Consider the following 21,435-nt stretch of genomic DNA (forward strand, 5'->3'; position numbering starts at 1 on the left):
CTTCTCTCCATCTTTTCCAAGAGGCAGGAGGAGGTTGATATCTGACAGAAAACGAACAATAGCTCGAACAGAAGGGAGGCGCCTGGGAGCGCGGTGCTGCATGCCATGTCCACATTACAGCCTCTGCAGGGAGAGAGGTGGGACAAACAGTTAGACCCTCCTGTGGCACGAGCACATCTGCTCACTGCAGCAGGCTGCCCCCCTTGACAACAGTTTCTAGGAAAGCAGCATGGGGGAGGGGCGGGGGAGTGCATAGAGGCAACGTTAAACACCTCCACCACTAAAGCCTGATCCCAATAAACACCACATGGCGCCCTTGACAGCCAGGGCTCCTAATGCAACAGCACTCTGCAAAATTACAAAATTATCATTCTGCAGGGAAGGCTAAGGAGACAGATTTCGCCATCGGTGTGAGGGAGCCAGGCTGTGTCTGAGAACAGGAAGCTCGACGCTCACCCTGCTATTAGAGAGCCATATATAGAACTGTGGATTTAACATGCACGGGCAGAGCGTAGACGCGATGTCACCCTGTCGACCTCTGAACGGGAAGCTAGCCAGCATCAGTCACATTCATAAAATGCAGTCAAGGAGACAATAAAATTTCATCCTACCAGAATGAATAAAAAACCATTTCTCTCACGACCTGGCTTTACTACTCCCCTCTCTGCAGCCCCCTTCTCTCAATGCGCCTGTGTCCCTCGCCATTTTTGTCCTTGCACTGTCCCACACGTGCCCGCCCTCTTTGAGCCGAGACGCTGCAGGAGCTGCCTCGTGCCGACACAGCCCGCAATACGGGGTTTAGCGACTAGCCTGTCTATTCTAGCTTGTGTCCCGGATTTAATGATTTATTCGTAATTATGTTCTGCATTTTTTCGTTAGAAAAAGTGCTTGCTGATAAAAGAAGGGCTTATGGTGAGTAAATACGTAATTGTTGCGCTTTATCTCAACTGCTAACTCTGTGGAAGGCTGAAGGTGATGAAACGCCACAAACAGATGAAACATGTAATGAAAGTGTAAATGTACTTTCTAGGTAGACCGAGATAGACGGTCGACCGTCGGAAGCGTGGGGTGTTTTAGTCATATATAACGCACGAGTGGGAAATACACACATAACCAAGTGTAAGAGGTGTGGCGCAGCGGCCAGGACAGGGTGAGGAGAGGTGAGGAGACCAGAGCAGCAGCCGGACGCAGGGGGAGCAGACGAGCACACCACTGCCTTTCTCCGAGGCAGAGCAGAAATGCCTCGGAGAAAGGCAGCGTCGTTTTCGGAATCGGGGGCGTGTTTTGCTGTTGTCTCCTCCCTGAGACTTCTCGCAAAAAACACGCCCCCCGATCCGAAAAGGACGGGGCCTAATCGGAGTGACTGACCTCTTCTCCAGTGGCTGGCCAGCATTTACGAGGCCAGCCAATGGAGAACAGGGGAGAAGAGGGCGGGTTCAAGCCCCTTTTCTCCAAGTCATTAAATCTCGGAGCGAGACTGCGCAAGCGCAGCCTTCGTAGCCGAGACCTAAAGAGCGATCTTCAAGCTCTTTTGCTTGACTCTTTAGGCCCTTTATCTGTCTCAGCCCGATTATCTCTGTTCAAAACTGAGTTATTACTCGTCTTCCGAACAGTTAAGATCTTCTGATCAAGCCTTTCTGCAGGTTCCACATATTCGTCCTGCCAGATTTAGCGGTAGAGCTTTCTCATATCTGGCTCCGCATCACTGAAACAACCTTCCTCTCCATATCCGCACCTGCCGCAATTGAATGAATTTCAGGAAGATGCTCCAAACACGGTGGTTGTAGACAGTTTTTACCTGTCCGCTCAGCCCAAGTGCAGAGATACGGGATTGAGTTGTGCGCGATACTAAGTACATATAACAATAACAATAGAAATACTGAAGTCGTGGCACAATCAGTGCTGTGGGCCTGCTAGTAGCATTTCATACACAAGCCCTGGGCACATGTAGTGCACTTTACTAGGGACTTGTAAATTAAATATGCCAATTGTGGATAAGTCAATGTTACCAGAAGCCACGGATTGGCATGTCGGGGGCAATCGGCCATCTGCGGATTTGCCTGCGGCTGAGGCCAGTTGGTGGGCTGCTTTCTCGATCTATTCAGGAGTCCAACCTGCTTGGATTGTCTCAGACGCCATCACAAGTGCACAAAGTGAAAGGCTGTTGTTACAGCCTTGGCACACATATGCTGAGCCTGGCCCACTGAATGTGAAGACAGGCCAGCCTGCTGATTGTCAGAGGCAGAATGACAATGGGATCCTCCAGCTGTTACAGCATGAGGTGTGCCTGCCCCCTCTGGCTCCCACCAGGTACAACGGAGGCCTCAAGGAGCTTCTGATGGGAATCCATTAGCAGTAGCTTAGCAAAGGACTGGGGCAGGGAAAAGGACTGGAGGGTCAGAGTGCTGGGGGGTTGGGAAGAGACAGGGGGGGGGGGAACTCCTCAGTTTATTCTTGGCCCGGTTTCCTCCATGGAACAGGGGGATGAAAGTCTCCGCTTTTCTCCTCTGCCTGCCAGATATCAATTCATGCATCCAACAGGGAGACTTTGAAACAGCGAAACCATGTTCGAGTCCTAGCATCAGCTCAACATCCTGTGACTCTGGCAAATCACTTAATGCACCTGAGCCTAGAAAGAAATGAGTCCGACCTACTGGGATGTTATCTGGTGCTCATGGAAAGTGCTCCCACACCCTAGGCCACGTATGTGCTGTATACAACTGTATGTATGTAGGGAAAGTGACACCATTTTTGTTTTCTTTTTGTATTTACCCACTAGCATCATTCCATTTGTCAGAACTTACCTGTTATGCTAGCAGCAAGTAAAACAAAAATAGCAATCACCTTTCACCAGTCTCATAAGTACTGTAAAAAATACTGTGAGTATCTAAAAATCCCACGGGGGGGGGGTGTAAAAGGCCAAAGAAGGAAGAGGGCTATCACGGGACCTTAGGGTGAGAAATGTACCCCAAACTGGTCCCTGAGGGTGTAGAGGAGTCTCAGACCCAAGAGTGTGGATGGTCCTCTGGGGACCTGCGGGTCTATGGGATGTAAGTACCTCTTAAGGATGGACAGAAGCCTGAGGGGCTGGTGGCAGACAGGACATTCAGGGAGCTAAGACTGCGCTTGGGCAGCGTGGTCTAAGGTTGAGAAGCAAATTCGTGGCCCTCAGGGTGAGAACGAGATTTACAGCCTTGAAGCTGCACGCCAGAAATATCTGTGGGTGTGTTGCAGTGGAATCTTTTTGTTTACAGTCTTGACAAAGGTTACTCTGCCTATAAACTTTAAAATACTTTTATTATTGCAAATGTTTACCAACATTAGCGCTATGATTATACACAACGTTTTGCGTACGGTTGCAAACTACGAATGTGGCCCACTTTTTGGGGGGCTGCCTGGGCCGAATTGTGGCCCCACTCCAACCCTGGTTAACGTGTTTTAGGGAAAGAGCACAGGTACTTCAGCACGGGTCTGTAAAGTGAACAGAATCCTAAACCCAGCAAAAACAGGAGGGTGGGAGGGAAAAAGTCTGAGGAAACCGCGCCAAGGATGCCAGGTGTAACAGCTATAAACATAGAAAATTTGAAAAATTGAATGGTTGAGCATTCTTCTGAGCTAAGTTCTTGAGCAAATGTAGCTGATCCTTTGAGCGAACATGGAATTAACATTGATGCCATGCAAATTCTCCACCATTTTAAACTGCACTGCTATCTAGCTGAATCAGTCTGAATAATGCGCAGGTTAAAGTACCATCCGAGATAAGACATCGTTTGTATAGCAGTGCCACTCCCGCACCCTTGGCAGGCTCAGCAAACAGAGGAGGTGAGCTCACCCTCTCACAGGGCTGCTCCTGGTCTGCACCATGGCGGCCGCCCACCTCCATGAAGGTGCCACCTGCTCCATCTGCCTGGATTTCTTCACGGAGCCGGTGACCACGGGCTGCGGCCACAACTTCTGCCATCCACGTATCTCCAAACACGTGGCGGACCCGTCCGCGAACTTCTCGTGCCCGCAGTGCCAGCGGACCTCCGCCCAGGCGACGCTGCGGACCAACGTGCAGCTGGGCACCATGGCGGAGCGGCTGAAGCGCCTCAGCCTGCAGCGGGGCCCGGAGGGTGGCCACTTCCGGTGCCCCAAGCACGACGAGCGGCTGAAGGTGTTCTGCAGGGACGACCAGCGGGCGATCTGCGTGGTGTGCAGCCTGTCTCGCGAGCACAGCTCCCACGCGGCGGTGCCCGTGGAGGAGGCGGCGCAGGAGTTCAAGGTACACCGCGGTGCACTCGTATAGTGTCCGCAAGCGGAAAATGAGCCCCGGGCGTGCCCTGGACACTTCCTTCACACGTTTACATTAAAACAAGTAGTCATTTATAATTTGGTTGGGATGCAGGGCATATCTGCTGTATTACTTACTGAACCTAGCATGTGTTAGGCTCTTGCACTCCTAACTTAAATTTTTAAATTATCCATCCATTCATCCATCCATCTACATTTTTTATACATTTTTACTGCAAGTCACAGACTAACATGCAACCTGCAGGCAGAGTAAAACGTCTCTTTCTCGGTCTCAGTCTTTGTGTAGCGCTGTTCTTATCACCATGTTTACCGGCGAACACACCTTCCGGTAAGTGCACTTTCACATGAGTCATCTGCTGCACTGCATTCCTGTAGTGTCGCTTGAAGTAATAGCTTCCCACTGTACACTGTAACATCGCTGGTAGCTGACACTTCCAGGCGCAGGTGTCGGAACCGTTCCAAGAGGCTTTGAGGGGCAGGGTGGCGCAGGGCCGCTGACTTTATGATAGGGGCAAGGCCCAAGTAGTCGGTAGGGCTTGTGCTATCCCTAGCTATTTCTGTCTGAAAGCAAACACTAGCAAGCGCTAGGAAGCACTAGCAAACACTAGCAAGCACTGGCTTTATGTCCATAATCTCAATAGAAAGCGGCACTGACCAATAAACCTATGTGAGACCGCTGCCTAGGAAATGAGGATCTGAGCAAATGTTCCAGCCAAAAATTGAGATTGCAGCCACTGAACCCATGTTTTAAGTAGGCCTGGGCGGTAAATCCCGTTCCACTCGCGGAATTTGGGTAATTTTGCGTTCCTCGGAGAACGCGGAATTGCCAAAAATTCCGCGAGCTGCGGCTTCGTGGAACTTTTTTCTTGTTCGCGCTTTCAAAATGCGTGTTCGCGAGATATTTCTCCCGAGCCTGCAAACAGCGTTCGCGAACAGGAAAAAAGCATTGCGAACGGGCGGAACAAGCAATTCCACGTGTTCGCAGAACTTTTGCATGCTCGTGGATATTTCTTACAGTTTTGCGGAGCTTTGCGTAGCGTGACTACGCAAAATGCCCACCCCTAGTTTGAACCCTTTCGCTGCTAGGCCTTTTCCCCCCCGTGCTAAGCCTTTTTTTTGGCTATTTGGGGTAGTTCTTGCTTAGGCCCCTATAACTTTTTGACCATATAAGGTATCCACGCCAAATTTGCGTCCTTTTTTTCCAACATCATGGGGATTCTAAAGGTACCCAGGGTTTGTGGATTCCCCTGGAGCGGACCCAGAAATTAGCCAAAATACAGCTAAATTTTGTTTTTTTGGGGGAAAAATGCGAAAATACAGCTACAGATGAAAGCGACTGTTTTTTTCCCTGCAAATAGTATCAAAAAATGGGTTGTGGTGCTGAAATCACCATCTTCCCAGCTTTCAGGGACAAGCAGACTATGTCAGAAAACCAACATTTTTTACACAGTTTTGGCATTTTTCTGGGACATTGTCTATTTTTGCTATTTTTTGTGCTTTCAACCTCCTTCCAGTTAATGGTAGAAATGGGTATGAAAGCAATAATGGATCCAGGAAAGCTATACATTTTGGGAAAGTAGACAAAATTCTGAATTCAGCAAGTGGTCATTTGTGTAGATCCTTCAAGGTTTCTTTATAGAAACTAACAGTTAAATATAGGAAAACTTGAAAATTTGTTGAAAAAACAGCCTTTTCTGTCAATGTTTTCACATGTAACTCCTTCTAATTATGACAACTCTTTGAAAGCAATATACCGTTACATCCACTGGACCTTACTGGTTGTGGGATACATAGGACTTGTAGGTTCACCAGGAACCCGACGAACCCAGAGCCAAAAACTGAGCAGCGACTTGCAATTGTTTTTTATTATGTATATAGCAATTATTCTGGGAAAATGTATACATGGAAAAATCGGTATGAAAGACACCTATGTATTTCTGAAATGGTAACAAAATATAGAGTTTAGAAACAGTAGATATTTGCACATTTCCAAAATTGGGAATACTCATGCTAGCATGAGAATTATCGATCATTTTTCAAAATTACTTTTTTTTTTACACATTGTCTTTCATTTGGAAGGCAGAAATGCATCGAAAGTCAATAGGTAATAACAGTTGCTTTACAGATCTGAATTACCCTTAGTCTCCCGATAAAAATGGCACCTCACTTGTGTGGGTAGGCTTAGTGCCCACCACAGGAAACAGCTCACAACGCAACGTGAACACACCACATTTTCACAATGAAAAATCACCCTTTTTTTGCAAACTGCCTAGCTGTCGTTTTTTAACCCTAGCTCTGCTGGCACCTAGGGAAACCTAGCAAACCTATACATTTTTGAAAACTAGACACACAGGGGATGACTTGACTGGGTCACAACAGGTTCTGTCATCCAGAATTCCTTGCAAACTTAAACAATTGTAAAAAAATAAATAAATTTTCCTCACATTTCTGTGGTGGAAAGTTCTGGAATCTGCATGGATACACAAATTTCCACCCACCCCGCGTTCCCCAAAGTCTTCTGAGAAAAATGGTACCTCACTTGTGTGGGTAGGCCTAGTGGCCGTGACAGGAAACGGCGCAAAACGCAACGTGGACACACCACAATTTCACAGTGAAAAATGACCCTTTTTTGGCAAAGTGCCTAGCTGTAGTTTTTGAACCCTAGCTCTGCCGGCATCTAGGGAAACCTAGCAAACCTATACATTTTGGAAAACTAGACACCCAGGGGAATACAGGATGGGGTGACTTGTACAGGTTTGCTAGGTTTTTCTATGTGCCCGCTGCGCTAGGGCCCAAAATCCACAGGAAGGCATATTGCTAAAAACAACTCCGTGCTTAGTCGGCTTTCTGCCGCATTGGGGGTATATCGGGGGGGGGTTGCCCCGATATGCCCCCAAGGGGGGCAGAAACACTGTGGCTATTTTTTTGGGGGGTAGGGCACTGGTATGCCCATTCTGGGCAGCCCCCACCCCAATGCATAAAAAAAACCAGCGTATTCGTTGGCGTCTAGTGGGCTCTTTGCCCCCCTGGGGGGGGGCAGATTGGGGGCTACTGCCCCATCTTCCCCCCAGGGGGGCAGGAAGACTGTAATTTTTGCAGGGGAGGGGGTGGGGGCATGGGCATGACGGTTTTGGGAGCCCCCACCCTAATTCAAATTTGCCCAAAAAAACTCCCTGGCATTTAGTGGGCTTTTTGCCCCCCGGTGGGGCAGATTGGGGGCTAATGCCCCCATCTGCCCCACAGGGGGGGCAGAAATCCCACTATACGTCAGGGAGTTTTGGGGGCAAATTTTAATTAGGGTGGGGCTGCCCAAAACAGGCATGCCAATGCCCCCACCCTAATTAAAATTTGCCCCAAAAATCCTGGGCGTCTACTGGGCTTTTTGCCCCCCCAGGGGGCAGATTTGGGACTAATGCCCCCATCTGCGCAGAAAGGCTGTCATTTTTGTGGGTGGGCGGGGGCATGGGCATGCCCATATTGGGCAGCCCCCACCACAAATTATAATAAAAAAAAAAATCCCTGGCGTATAGTGGGGGGGCAGATTGGGGGTAAAGTTTGCGGGGGTGGGGGCATGGATATGCCCTTTATGGGCAGCCCCCACCCTAATAAATTATGCGCCAAAAAAAAGAAATCCCTGGCGTCTAGTGGGCTTTTGCCCCCCCCGGGGAGGCAGAGGGGGGGCAAAAAGACTAAATCACACAAAATGTATTTGGGGGGAGCAAAAGCCCTTGCCCAAGGGGCCGCTCTTCTCTCCCTGGTGTCTAGTGGGTGGATCCCTGCTTGGGGATCGCCCTCCTGGGGCAATCCCCAAGCAGGGATCCACTGGGCAGGGATACCATTGGAAAGGGGAGATTCTCCCCTTTCCAATGATACCTCTCCCATCTTTCTACGTGCCCAGGGGGCTGAGATAGTCCCCTGAGCACATAGAAAGTGAAACTGAAATGAGCCTAAAGGCTCATTTCAGTTTCGGTTTCTGTGCAATGACGTCAGCGTGACCAAGGTAGGGGGCATGGGGAGCTGGGGAAGCTCTTCCCCAGCTCCCGAAGTTTTGGAGGAGAGAAGGAAAACCCTCTGCTGTCTGCAGCAGAGGGATTTCCTGCCCCTGTCCTCATAACGGAATGGTTCTGTCATGAGCATCGAAGGGGTTAAGCCATTTTGATGCACGAATTTGTTTAAACGCTTCCAATTTCATTCACTGAAGTCCTGCTAAAGGATATCTGTTGTCATGTGCAGGGGTAAACCCAACTACTATACTCCAATTAGTAGGTTTGAGGGTACATTTTTGTGTCAGCAATGAGCCATGATTGCAGCACCCCTTTTTATTTATTTCCATATTTATAAAGCTAATAGCAGTTATCACAACAGCCAAAAAGGAAACGAGACAGCACTAAGCAAAAAGCCAGGTTTTCTGATGTTTTGTTAAAATTCAGATGATTTGAGTAGAGGGGCAGAGAAAGGGGCAGAGCATTCCACCATTTGGGACCCACGGGTCTTCCACACACACATGTGTTTAATTCGCAGAGCAATCTTCAAGGGGACCTCTGATAATCTTGAGGGCTCTGCCAGGAATATTCCTGTCTAACTTTGCTTCCATCAGTCGAGGCCCCTACTTGCGTAAAACTTTATATACAATACACAGCGTCTTAAATTTGATGCAGGGTAGAATTACTCATGTTTTTCATGACTTCAGAATCAACAGCAACATGCTTATGTGGAGTTATTTGCCCGCATAGCCCCTATTACTGAGTGGGTGAAAGTGCCAGCTGTCACCATGGCCGTACTCGAAATCACAAACAGCCGAGGCACACAGTTTCAAACCAGCCCCATGCAGAAAGAGGCTGCTACTGCAATGGGACCATCGGGCATGGTTGGGTCATAGCGGCCCATTCAGGTCTGAAAGTAGTCTCCAGAGCCAGGATCCTACCATTTAAAAACCAACATACCAACATGGCCTGTATGTCCAGTTCAGACATAGCTGTCCCATTCCTCCTTTTGGCTCCTTCAGAGGGAACTAGGTGTTGTCAACAGTCTCTTGGAACCAATCAATCAGAATTTGTAGAGTATACACTGCCACCCCTAGGAATATCTGGGCGCTGAGGTGCCGCCTCTGTCGCAAAATCAGTTCCTGAGCTTCTTTCTGAACTTCGCCATGGACAGGACTGCACGGAGGTGGAGGGGTAGGGTATTCCAGATCTTGGTGGCGATGTAGGAGAAGGAGCGGCCCCCGATGCTGCTGCGATGGATGTGGAGTTTGTGTGCGAGTGCGGCAGAGTGTAGGTGACTTGCAGGCAGGTGGACGTTCAGTTGATGGTTCATGCAGGCTGGTCCTTTGCAGGCATGCTTGAGGTTCTTGAACTGGCATCTCTTCTGGATGGGGAGCCAGTGGAGGTCTCTGAGGTGGGGGTGATCTGGGACCATTTGGGGAGGTCCAGAATGAGTCTGGCTGCGGCTTCTGTATGGTCTGGAGTCTTGAGGAGTTGGGTAGAGATTCCACTGTAGAGAGAGTTGCCATAGTCTAAGCGGCTGGTGACAAGGGCCTGCTTGACGGTCTTTCTGGAGTTGATGGTGATCCATCTGAAGATTGTGCGGAGCATGCAGAGGGCGAGGAAACATGAGGAGGTGACTCCAACGACTTATCGATCCACTGTTAGCTGGCATGCGTGGTCTGTTGGTGTCATCTATATGAAACCGGAGATAGAGCCGAGAGACTCCTGGTGGGGTTAGGCAGGAAAGAGAGGGAAACGAGATTGGAGGCATAAAAAAGGTAGACATCACACTGACCAAAGACCAGGCGATAACCGATATCTTACGAATTACCATGCAGACTTGTACAAGGCCAGGAATTTGGCAAACAACTCACAGATTCAAAGCTACCTCAACGCTCTTGATCATCACACCCTGTCACCAGAGGATAGGGACGCACTCGAAACAGAGTTAACACTAGAGGAAGCCACAATGGCAATTGGTAGACAGGCGGTAGGGAAGACCCTGGAACCAACAGAATACCGGCAGAGTTCTACAAAGATAACTCCGGCCTGCTGAGTCCACACCTAATGAGGATGTACCAGGAAGCCCAAACGGAGGGCACACTCTTCCCTGATCTCCGCACTGCCACAGTGGCAGTCATTCACAAAGATGGGAAGCCCACAACAGAGTGTGGATCATACCGACCAATTTCACTGTTAAATGTAGAAACCAAAGTCTTGGCCACTATCCTAGCGATGAGATTGATACCAGTTATTACTTCCCTTATCTATGCAGACCAGTCAGGCTTCATGCCTAAAAGATTGCCAAGGTTTAACCTTCGCCAATTATCTATCTGCTTTGATAGGATCAAAGACAGAACCGACCCACATATACTCCTAGCCCTGAGGCAGAGAAGGCGTTTGATGCCATATATTTGCCCTTCATGAAACAGGCGCCAAAGAGGTGTGGGTTTGACCCCGTATTTCTGACATGGATTGACCTGCTACACACCTCACCGAGGGCAAGAGTGCGGGTTAATGGAGTGGTGTCTGCTGAGTTCCCAGTGGAAAGGGGGACTAGACAGGGTTGCCTATGGACCCACTGATATTTGCACACATACTGGAACCACTAGCATGCCTGGTCAGGGCCCAACCAGACATAAGAGAGTTTGCAGCCGATGGAGAGACGAGTCGAGATCAAAGGTTCTCGTTATACGCAGATGACATCCTTTTATATATAACCAATCCCATAACGACTCTCACAACCCTCTTACATTTATTTGAAGAATGACACGCAGGATATAACATTAATTGTTTATGGCGTGAAAGGGGTGTGCAATCGGTGTTATTGTGAGTGTTCCACCGCAACACCTATTGCTTTTTGACGCTCCCCAGATTTACAAGGATCTGTAAATCTGAGATAGCGCCATCAACGAACGCAACTGAATAGCAGGCATTAAATCGGTTAGTTTCTCCTCATTGTTTACTCTTTCAATGTGTGCTGCTGCAGCACCCGCAGAAGGAGCAAATTACCATTAATGATTGTTTATGTGCAGGAGGAAGTGTCCCTTCCTGCACTTAAACAATCATCCCTGCAATACAGGCACCCTTGGTACGCCATATTCCTGTAAATACGGCGCACCAAGCATTTTTTAAATGCTGCAGCACAGCACTGCTAAATTGCTCGCAGCGCTGCTGCATTTCCTTGTACATTTGCCCCTTTGTATCAGATGCTATTAAGCAAAACACCTACAAAGTAGCAGAAATTCGAACAGAGTCATGAAAGCACAAGTTAAAGACAGAAGAGGTGTGCGACATGGACCAAAGTATCGCTACTCTCTTCTCACTCTCTATTCTCAGAGGAGAGGCCTTAGGTCCTCAGATGCACTTCTCATTCAGGTGACCAGAATTAAGAAAGCTCGCGCTGGTGGAAGATCCTTATGCTAGCTTGCCACTAAACTCTGGCATTCCCTTCCACTGCAGCTGACGCAATCTCCATCTGAGCCTCAGTTTCACAAGAATCTCAAGACTTGTCACTTTTAAAAATGTCTCTATTCCTTCTGCCGTTCAGTCTGCTTCTGATCCCCAGTGCTGGGACACTCCTATGGAGAGTTGCTACGCACTTTATAAATGGCGTATTCATTTATTCATTCATAAATTTTGTCCCCTAAATAAAATGTGCAAAATTTCATCCCAACAGGTGTGAATTTGCTATTATTAGCTTCAATGAGGTGAAACCAAAACTCTAATTCTAGTCAATGCTAATATGCAATTATATCGATTACAATAATTTAAAATTTCTTATAGTCGCTAACCATGATACTATCGATTACGGGTCATTTAAATTAAATGTATTTGATTTATGCACTCTTTTCCTATCCTTGTACCCAACTTTAGCCCTAACCCTAACCGTAAATTCAATTACCTAATTAAGTTTAGTAGTAGTAACATTAGATGTTACTGCTGTAACCCTAATTCCAGTCCTGACCCTAATATTAGCCACTGCTTCTTGTTTAAATATGGATCACTGACAGGATATCGGAATCAAAAATATTGTGTGGACAGAATATTGTGCCCAAAATATCAAGGAACAAAATATAGAGAAAGTAAGTGCAAATAGGTAAGTATAGATTTACTATTCTTCACCCCATATCTGCCTACTTGAAGATATATATATATATATCGTCAAGGTACATATATGTGGAGTCAGTGTGGCTCAATGATTAGAGCGGCAGACCCTGATGCAGAGGTCTAGCCCGGTACCAGGGTTCAATTCCCTGCCTCGCGGGTCTTGGGCTAAATAATTCCACAGACCTGATAATTCTTGCCTCAGTGCCATTCCAATCATGGAGTTCCACTCTGCAACTCTGGGCAATAGCTTGCTTAATCTCCACAATGGCCCCCACAACACTAAGGATGCCTGGCCTTCACCTTGGGGGTGCCCAGGAGTGGACCCCTCACAGGGAAAGCCAGGATGGGTCCCACAGCGGTATTCGTACAAGCGCCTTAAGACCCTTACGGGTGAGTAGTGCGCTATACAAGTATCAATTTACAATTTACATTTACTGTAATGGGCCTTCAAGGACTGACGCGAGACGAGATCGATGTAGTTTAGGTTATATTGATATGTATTTCCGTTTAGCCCGGCTTGTCAGTCTCTCTAGCAAAGGCGGCGGGATCCGTGGTGCTCCTGAACCCCCGCTCGTAAGTTCCACCCGGCTCTTGTAGGTCCACCGCCCTTCCGGTCACGTTGTCAGCTCGTAGGTGGCCCACAAATGCAAAGAAAAGACAAGGGATGCTATTAGCCACACAGAATAGGCGAGAATATCCTATTACCAGGGCCCGGGAGTGAGGAAACACCTTAACAGTGCAGAACAGTACTCTCGTGTGTTGGCTTTAAAAATGGTGAGGGGTCGGGACGCAACAACAAAAAAAAAGATGAACGAACAAAATGTGGGACTGGTTTCTTAACGCGGTCACTCCCGCCGTCCTACCCAACCCGCTACCCGGTCCCGTACCTGTCAAAGCCACGCTCCTCCCCTGGGAGCGTGGCAGGGCGCTTCGCCGGATCCGGAGCCTCCTGGCCTCTCCGCTCTCTGACTTCTTTTCTCTCCTCGAGCTCTCTCCCGTGCGTCTCTCTCGTCCTCGTCTAACCCGCCACGCCACTCGCCTCCTTCTCCTCCCCAGGGATCGCCGTCCATCTTCTTCCTGTTTCCGACCTCCTTTGACGCTCCCAACGCTGTGACGTCCTGTAGGGGCAGGGTCTGTTTCCCCAGGTCTTGCCAGTTAAAGGGCACTACTTCTGTTATTGTATCCCGGAGGATTCCTTCTGTCTCGGACGCCCATTCATCCTGTTGAGAGGGGACAACATTAGGTAAACGCGATATCGGTTCCCACCAGTCCGTACTTCCTTCCTCTTCCTGGTCTGCATGTTCTGTCCCGTCACATACCATCCCCCTGGCTGCTCCCGCTCGGGGAGAGGCATGGACCTAGATAGAAAGTCAGCATTACTGTTGTTCTTTCCTCGGCGATGGAGAACTGTGAACGTGAATGGCTGCAACGACAAAAACCATCTCAACACCCTGGGATTATTGCTCTTATTTTGATACATCCACTTTAATGGGGCATGGTCCGTGTACAGGATGAATGGCTTCCCCTCTAGGTAATATCGAAGCTTTTTGACCGCCCACTTGATAGCTAAACATTCCCGTTCTATCGTAGGATATTTACCTTCTCTGGGGAACAATTTACGACTGATGTATAGGACAGGATGTTCGTGCCCATCTCCTCTTATTTGGGACAGCACCGCCCCTATCCCTGTGTCTGAAGCGTCTGTGGCTAGTATAAACTGTTTCTGGAAATTGGGGGAAATGAGTACTGGAGCAGACGTGATGGCTCTTTTTAGGTCCCTGAAGGCCCTCAACATCTCATTAGTGGGATGTCTTAGCGTATATGTAGAACAGTCCTTTCTTAAGAGATCAGTTAAGGGGGTGGCTATCTCGGCGAAGGTAGGGATGAAGCGCCTGTAATATCCTATTAAGCCTAAAAAGCCCCTAAGCTCCCTTTTAGAGGAAGGAAAAGGGGAGTCGGCTATAGCTGTAACTTTTTTTTCTTGTGGTGAGATAACCCCGTCCCCTAGGACATACCCCAGATATTGTACTCGATGGAAAGCTGCTCTTGATTTTCTTGCATTAATATGTAAACCGGCTTGGCGGAGGGCGTTGAGGATTATCCGGAGGTGTCGGAGATGTTCTCCCCAGGACCGGCTGAACACCACGATGTCGTCCAAATAGGCGGAGCTGAAGGTGTTGTAGGGTAACAACACAGTGTTCATTAGCCGCTGAAATGTTGCTGGGGTGCCGTGGAGCCCAAAAGGCAGGACCGTAAACTCAAACAGCCCTAGGTCCGTAGAAAAGGCGGTTTTCTTCCGGTCCTCTTCCCTGAGGGGCACCTGCTAGTACCCCTTCGTGAGGTCGAACGTCGTTATGTAAGCTGCCTCTCCGATCTTCTCTATCAGTTCATCCACTCGTGGTATCGGGTAGGCATCGAAGGTGGAGATGTTGTTCAAAGCCCTGAAATCCATACAGAAACGGGATGACCCGTCGGGCTTTGGTATCATTACGATAGGGGATGCCCACGGACTCGTGGAGGGTCGGATGACCCCCAACCAGAGCATGTCTTCCACCTCCTTCCTAATCGCTTCTCTTTTCGCGGTGGGAATCCGGTAAGACTTCTGTCTCATGATTTTTCCAGGTAAGGTCTCGATGGCGTGCTCGGCCAGGTGTGTTTTCCCTGGTGAATCTGAAAAGATGTCTTCAAAGGGACTGAGCGCCTCCCGTAGGTGGTCTTTCTGTGCTTCGGGTAGGTCGGCGTTCACCACCAAGGAGCCTATTGTGGAGGCCATAGGGGTATTTGTTGGAATCATTAAATGAGCCGACCTCGGAGGGGGTCCCAGCTACTACTTGAGGAGGTTTATGTGGTAACTGAGTTCTGGAGGGGGACATTTGTATCTTATACGTCGTGTTTCCTATGGCTTCCCTCACCTGGTATGGCCCTTGCCATTCACTCTTGAACTTACTGGTAGTGGACGGCAGTAGTACCAGCGCCCACTCACCGACTTGTAGTTTCCTGAGTCTCTTTCCGTGGTCGTAATACTTCTTTTGCTTGGCTTGACTTCTTTCCATGTTCGTGTACGCAAGGTCCCTCAATTTTCTGATCTTGGACTTCAGTTGGGAGGTGTAGTCCAGTAAGGTACAGTGGTCTTGTCTGTCTTCGCTTTCCCAAGCATCCCTAGTCATCTCCAATAGGGATCTGGGTTGTCGTTCATACAGTAATTCGAAAGCTGAGCACCCCGTACTGCTTTGCACTTGTGACCGTAATACATATAGGGCAAGGGGAAGGATCCTGTCCCATTCTGGTCCTTCTACCGTAAGCATTTTCTTCAGGCTGGTCTTTAAGGTGCGGTTGTATCTTTCTACTAGTCCATCCGTCTGGGGATGGTAAACGGACATACGTAAATGACGGATGTCTAGTGTTTTGCAAACCTCTCTCATCAGGCATGATGTAAAAGGGGTGCCTTGGTCCGTCACCACCTCTTTCGGATATCCTACTCTGGAAAACAGCTCAACTAATTTTTCTGCCAAATTCTTGGTGGTGGGGGACGTGAGAGGAAAAGCCTCTACAAATCGGGTGGCGTAGTCCACAATAACGAGGGCATGGAGGTGTCCTTTCTTAGTTCGGTGAAGGGGACCTATCAAATCCATACCCACCCTCTCGAATGGAACTCCTATGATGGGCATTGGTTGTAAGGGGGCAGCTATGGGTTTGTAGGAGGACTTCCTTTGGCAGGTTTCGCACGTTTTGCAATAGGAGTCTATATCCCTATATATACCCGGCCAATAAAAAAAACGCAGTACACTACTCGTAGTCTTCTCTTTTCCTGAATGTCCAGCTGTGAGGTGTGCGTGTGAGAAGAACAGGACCTGTTCTCTGAAGGGCTGTGGTACTAAAAGTTGTGGGTCCTCTCCTTTCTTTCCTTCTCTATACAATAGCTCGTTCCTTATCACAAAGCGAGGGTATACGTCTTTAGTACTCGTCTGGTTTAAGTGAGCGTTTTCCCATGCATGAAACAAGGTTCTGTCATTGATCTGCGCAAAGCGGAAACTCCGATCTATGATCCAAGGTTCAGCAGTGACGAGACCCGGGGTGGATGTGTCTAATCCCCGGTTTTCTACCCCCAATTTTTTTTTAAACAGGGATAGAAACTCTGGGTTGTCCACCCCTAAGATGACTTCCTCAGGCAACGTATCCACCACCCCCACCCTCACTGTACAGGCGGTGCTATTTAAGGGTGTCATGGGGATGAGGGCCAACGGATAGGGTCTAACATCCCCGTGTATGCATCTTATGTGTACTAGTTTTTGTGGTAGATACTGGTGTGGCAGCACTAATGTTTTCCTTACTACCGACTGTCGGCACCCTGAATCTAAGAGAGCTTTAACTATGATGCCATTCATCCCCACATGTACATAAAAAGAGGCACCCATCTCAGCGGAGTTCAGGACGCTTCTCGGAAGGTACCCCACTTCCATGGGCTCCTCGGTCCGTTTCCTGGGGCAAAGTCTGGCGATGTGTCCCCACTCGCCACACTCAAAACACTATGGGCCCCTAGGGAGGGGGTGCTCGGTGCGTTGGTTCTTGGGTCGCGGTACCGCTGGCTGGAGGACCATCTTTCTTTCGCTCTTGCCCCCTATAGGGTTTTTATTGTTTTTCTCCGTGTCCGAGGGGAACGAGCGGGGTTGTGCCCTCGCGAAATTCGTGGCCATGTCCACCGCTTGTTCGGGCGTTAATTTGGGATGTTGCTTCAACCACCTTTGGGTCCCATACGGTAATGCGTCCAGAAATTGCTCCATATAGATTTTCGACATTATCTCCTCTTTGGTGCTGTTCTCTGACTTGATCCATTTGTCGGCAGCCATTTTCAAACGAAAATACAGGGTTTTGGGATTCTCCCCCGGCAGTCCCCTTTCCTTTCGAAATCTTACTCGATATGCTTCGGCATCCAACCCAAGGTGTTCTAGGATGACCTCCTTAATTATCGGATAACCAGTGGTGCCGCTGGGGTTTGCCACCTGATACGCGAACTGGGCTTCTCCTGAGAGGAGCGGAGCCAGAAAAAAAGGCCATTTTTCTTCTGGCCATCCACATGCTCGAGCCGCTCGCTCGAAGTTGGTCAGGAATGCATCTGGGTCATTTCCACTGACATATTTCTGTAGGGCCACGCCCGCAGTACTGGAATATGGTAGACGTCGTTCTAGGGGCACCGGGACTCCCGGCGTGGCCTTTTGTAGGGTCTCTAATTGGGCTTTCATGGTGTCCTGGAAGAGCTCCCTATCCGCTTGCGCGGACGTCATTTGCCTTTCCACGGCCCAGCCGAGCTTTTCCTGGCCTTGGATCAGGTGTTGAATGAGGGCCTCCATCTTTTGACTACAGACGGAGTGAGATGGTAATCCCACTTCTGACACCAGTTGTAATGGGCCTTCAAGGAATGACGCGAGACGAGATCGATGTAGTTTAGGTTTTATTGATATGTATTTCCGTTTAGCCCGGCTTGTCAGTCTTTCTCTAGCAAAGACGGCGGGATCCGTGGTGCTCCTGAACCCCCGCTCGTAAGTTCCACCCGGCTCTTGTAGGTCCACCGCCCTTCCGGTCACGTTGTCAGCTCGTAGGTGGCCCACAAATGCAAAGAAAAGACAAGGGATGCTATTAGCCACACAGAATAGGCGAGAATATCCTATTACCAGGGCCCGGGAGTGAGGAAACACCTTAACAGTGCAGAACAATACTCTCGTGTGTTGGCTTTAAAAATGGTGAGGGGTCGGGGATGCAACAACTAAAAAAAAAGATGAATGAACAAAACGTGGGACTGGTTTCTTAACGCGGGCGCTCCCGCCGTCCTACCCAACCCGCTACCTGGTCCCGTACCTGTCCAAGCCACGGTCCTTCCCTGGGAGCGTGGCAGGGTGCTTCGCCGGATCCGGAGCCTCCTGGCCTCTCCGCTCTCTGACTTCTTTTCTCTCCTCGAGCTCTCTCCCGTGCGTCTCTCTCGTCCTCGTCTAACCCGCCACACCACTCGTCTCCTTCTCCTCTCCAGGGATCGCCGTCCATCTTCTTCCTGTTTCCGACCTCCTTTGACGCTCCCAACGCTGCGACGTCCTGTAGGGGCGGGGTCTGTTTCCCCAGGTCTTCCCAGTTAAAGGGCACCACTCCTGTTATTGTATCCCGGAGGATTCCTTCTGTCTCGGACGCCCATTCATCCTGTTGAGAGGGGACAACATTAGGTAAACGCGATATCGGTTCCCACCAGTCCGTACTTCCTTCCTCTTCCTGGTCTGCATGTTCTGTCCCGTCACACTTACCAATAGAAACTTACCTTCACAATATTTTTGTCCTCGATATTTCTGTTTCTGATATTCTGTCTAACTACCTCTAAATAGATTATTTAAATTAAATATGCACCAAAAAGTACCTTTAACTGCATTCCAATGTGAACTGTGTTTTAAATACCTACTGTAGCCCTATACAAAACCAACAATGAAAAATAATATACTAATTTTAATACAATGAATTAATTTCAATGCTTAAAAAATATGAAGATGGAGAATGAAGCCCATTGTAATGGAAAATGTGGCATGTTGGATGAGATGCTGCTCTGAAAGTGGAGATAATATAGACGGGGTACTTGCATGTGTCACGTAAAGATTAGTAGGAGGCATCTGAGAAGAAATTGCAGCCCTAAAAAGCCAATGGCACTCCTGGGAGTGTTCATGCTGTATATCACAAGTTGTCCATTATGGCATTAGGGATTTTGATGAGAAAGCCTTCAGATAATGCAGAGTGTGATGATTTTTATAGTTAAATCAGTGTGAAGCTTTGTTTATGGTCTGTCCACTGGTATGTTGAATGTAGCATGATAGTCTACTATGCCATGTGGACCATGACAAAGCGTCATTGGTTAGTGTTGCCCTGCAGATGCATCGCAGTGAAGGGCATAGCTTATGTGCTCTGTTGGTATGCTTGCTTTGTAAAAATGAGTATTTTGTTGACAGTACTACCTGTTTCTTGTGAGAAAGTGTATTGTTAGTTGGGGTGGATGGTTATAGGATCTCTGTTCTTGTTAGGTCCAGTAAAAGTTGCAATAATTTAATCCAGAGCTCAATAAATGGTTTCAATGTCACAGAGCAGACAGGCTAAGGCAAAGCATTTAGAAGTACTAAAGCAGATAAAAAGTAAAAAATGTGACATAATCAAAAATGCCACTCCAATATAGAAAATGGAGAATTATTTAATTAACAAAATGATACTAAAATAACGAACATCCAACAAGAGGAACCAGAGATAATTTTTGTTTACATTTAATTGTAAAAATAGAACCAAAAAGCATTAAACACCAACTGCAGTCACCTGGTTGCACTTGACTAAAATCTAGTTGAGATTTAAGGCCAATGGAGCGCAGGTCAGATACAGAAACCAGGTTTGTCATGGTCAGAATTTTTAATTTCTAACTTAGGGGTCGATTCGGATGTCGTTCGGAAGGGCTCCAAATCAGATTTGTTGTTTGCCGTATCCGTTCCGGAACCCCCGTTTCCGACCGAATCAGCTGGACACCGTTAGGGCTGTCTGAATCAGTCCCAAAATCCATTCGGACAGGTCGCGTCATTTGGAGCGGAATTGTACAGCTCAATTGGACTCAGTTTCCGAGGGAGCGAGCACGGTGACGATTTGGACAGCCATTGTGATTTGGTTTCTCCATAAGAAATTGGCTGGCAGAATCGGTCTTTGGGGGGCACTATAGCAGGCCCCCCTTCACCTGGGGCTCTCCGAATCAGGCCTGTGGGTGTACCGCCACAGGGTGCCTGCTTTTCCTCAGCCACCTCTTTCTTCAGTGGGAGCCTGTGTTCTCGTTCGGAACACAGGCCCCTATAGAAGTTAATGGGAGTCCGACCGACTTGTATCCAGAAGCATCACTCGTTCGGACTCCCCCGATCGGAGTTGTTCGGAAAGTATTCCGGGAACCGATTCGGTCAGAATGCTTTCCGAACATCATCGGAATTGGCTACTTAGTCTCTGAAATGGAAGTGAAGAATCCTTAGTGTGTCAAAGCAGCAGTCTGTGGCCAAGAAGGGCTCCATGAGGCCGGGTAGCCATCAGATGAGGACTCTGTATTGCTGTTGACTTTTGACAGGAAGCTCTGAGAAGGAGAAATTCCAGATTTGCACCTAAGGATGGTCCCTCAACGGCTAGATTCTTTTGGCGTCTTCACCCAGTAAAGATACCTTTGTTCTGACTTTCGTCAAGTATAATGGGGTAACCTAGTGCCCTCAGAACCTGGGTGAGAAGTTTAGAAATAATGTTGGTTCTGTCGGGAAAGGAATTGCTTTCTTTCTTTGAATAAAGAGCAACATGTATATATAAAAACAGAACAACTTATTTCAACATTTATAACGTTCACAGTTAGTGGAAAGAAGAAACAAAAGGCACACACAAATCATGAGTAAATCATGGATTGTATTGAAAGAGAAAAACACTTTTTTGTTTTTACATTTTGCAGTGTATAGGTGACACTGTTAGGCGGTCACAGGCAAAAATGACAAAACGGCGCAAGTGCTGAGGTGACAAGGTGCAAAAAAGTGCTGGGTGTGAAACAATTATATACAGTGATGCATTGCTGGTTAAAAGCAATCATTTAAATGACATCCATCCCTGGGTACATAAATCTCAGGGGATTTGATTTTCCTTTTTCAGTAGAGCTGAGAATAGGGGTGAGATTGTCACAGGTTCATTGATGTTTCGATCCTGATGTAAGTGCAGATTGTGCGTAACGGCAGGTATTCTTCAGGAATGGGAAAGCGAATATGGACAGCCTATAAAATAATTGGATACATTTAGGTGTGTTACAAAGGTGGCGGGTGATCTTAGAGAACACCGCTGAGTGAAGGGATTAGCTTGCCGCTGGGCGCACAAATGCGTCAGCCGCAGATTCTCAAAACCATGCAAGAAAAGAGACCAGCCCAACAGTCAAAAAGGATGGTAAGGGTCTAAGGGGCATATCAACAAGCAGGCGATAACAAATTATCGCCGCTTTTGCAGCCTTTTTCGGCCGAAAAGCGGTGATAAT

The 21,435-nt window shown here is 48.2% G+C and overlaps 1 protein-coding gene across 2 annotated transcripts in view; it reads left to right on the forward strand.

Moving 5' to 3' along the window:
• The first annotated feature begins 3,772 nt into the window (after positions 1-3,772).
• LOC146802311 (E3 ubiquitin-protein ligase TRIM39-like) overlaps positions 3,773-21,435 on the forward strand; it is a 139,409-nt gene continuing 121,746 nt past the window's right edge. The window contains exon 1 of one of the 2 annotated variants that reach the window (XM_085621881.1): positions 3,773-4,264. In XM_085621881.1, coding sequence (XP_085478007.1) covers positions 3,863-4,264 — 402 coding nt within the window. In that variant the 5' untranslated portion in view covers positions 3,773-3,862. The remainder of the gene's footprint in view (positions 4,265-21,435) is intronic. The other variant, XM_085621882.1, reaches the window with a different exon arrangement.

The sequence above is a fragment of the Triturus cristatus genome, chromosome 8 (assembly GCF_964204655.1).
Source record: "Triturus cristatus chromosome 8, aTriCri1.1, whole genome shotgun sequence".
Taxonomy (NCBI): Eukaryota; Metazoa; Chordata; class Amphibia; order Caudata; family Salamandridae; genus Triturus; species Triturus cristatus.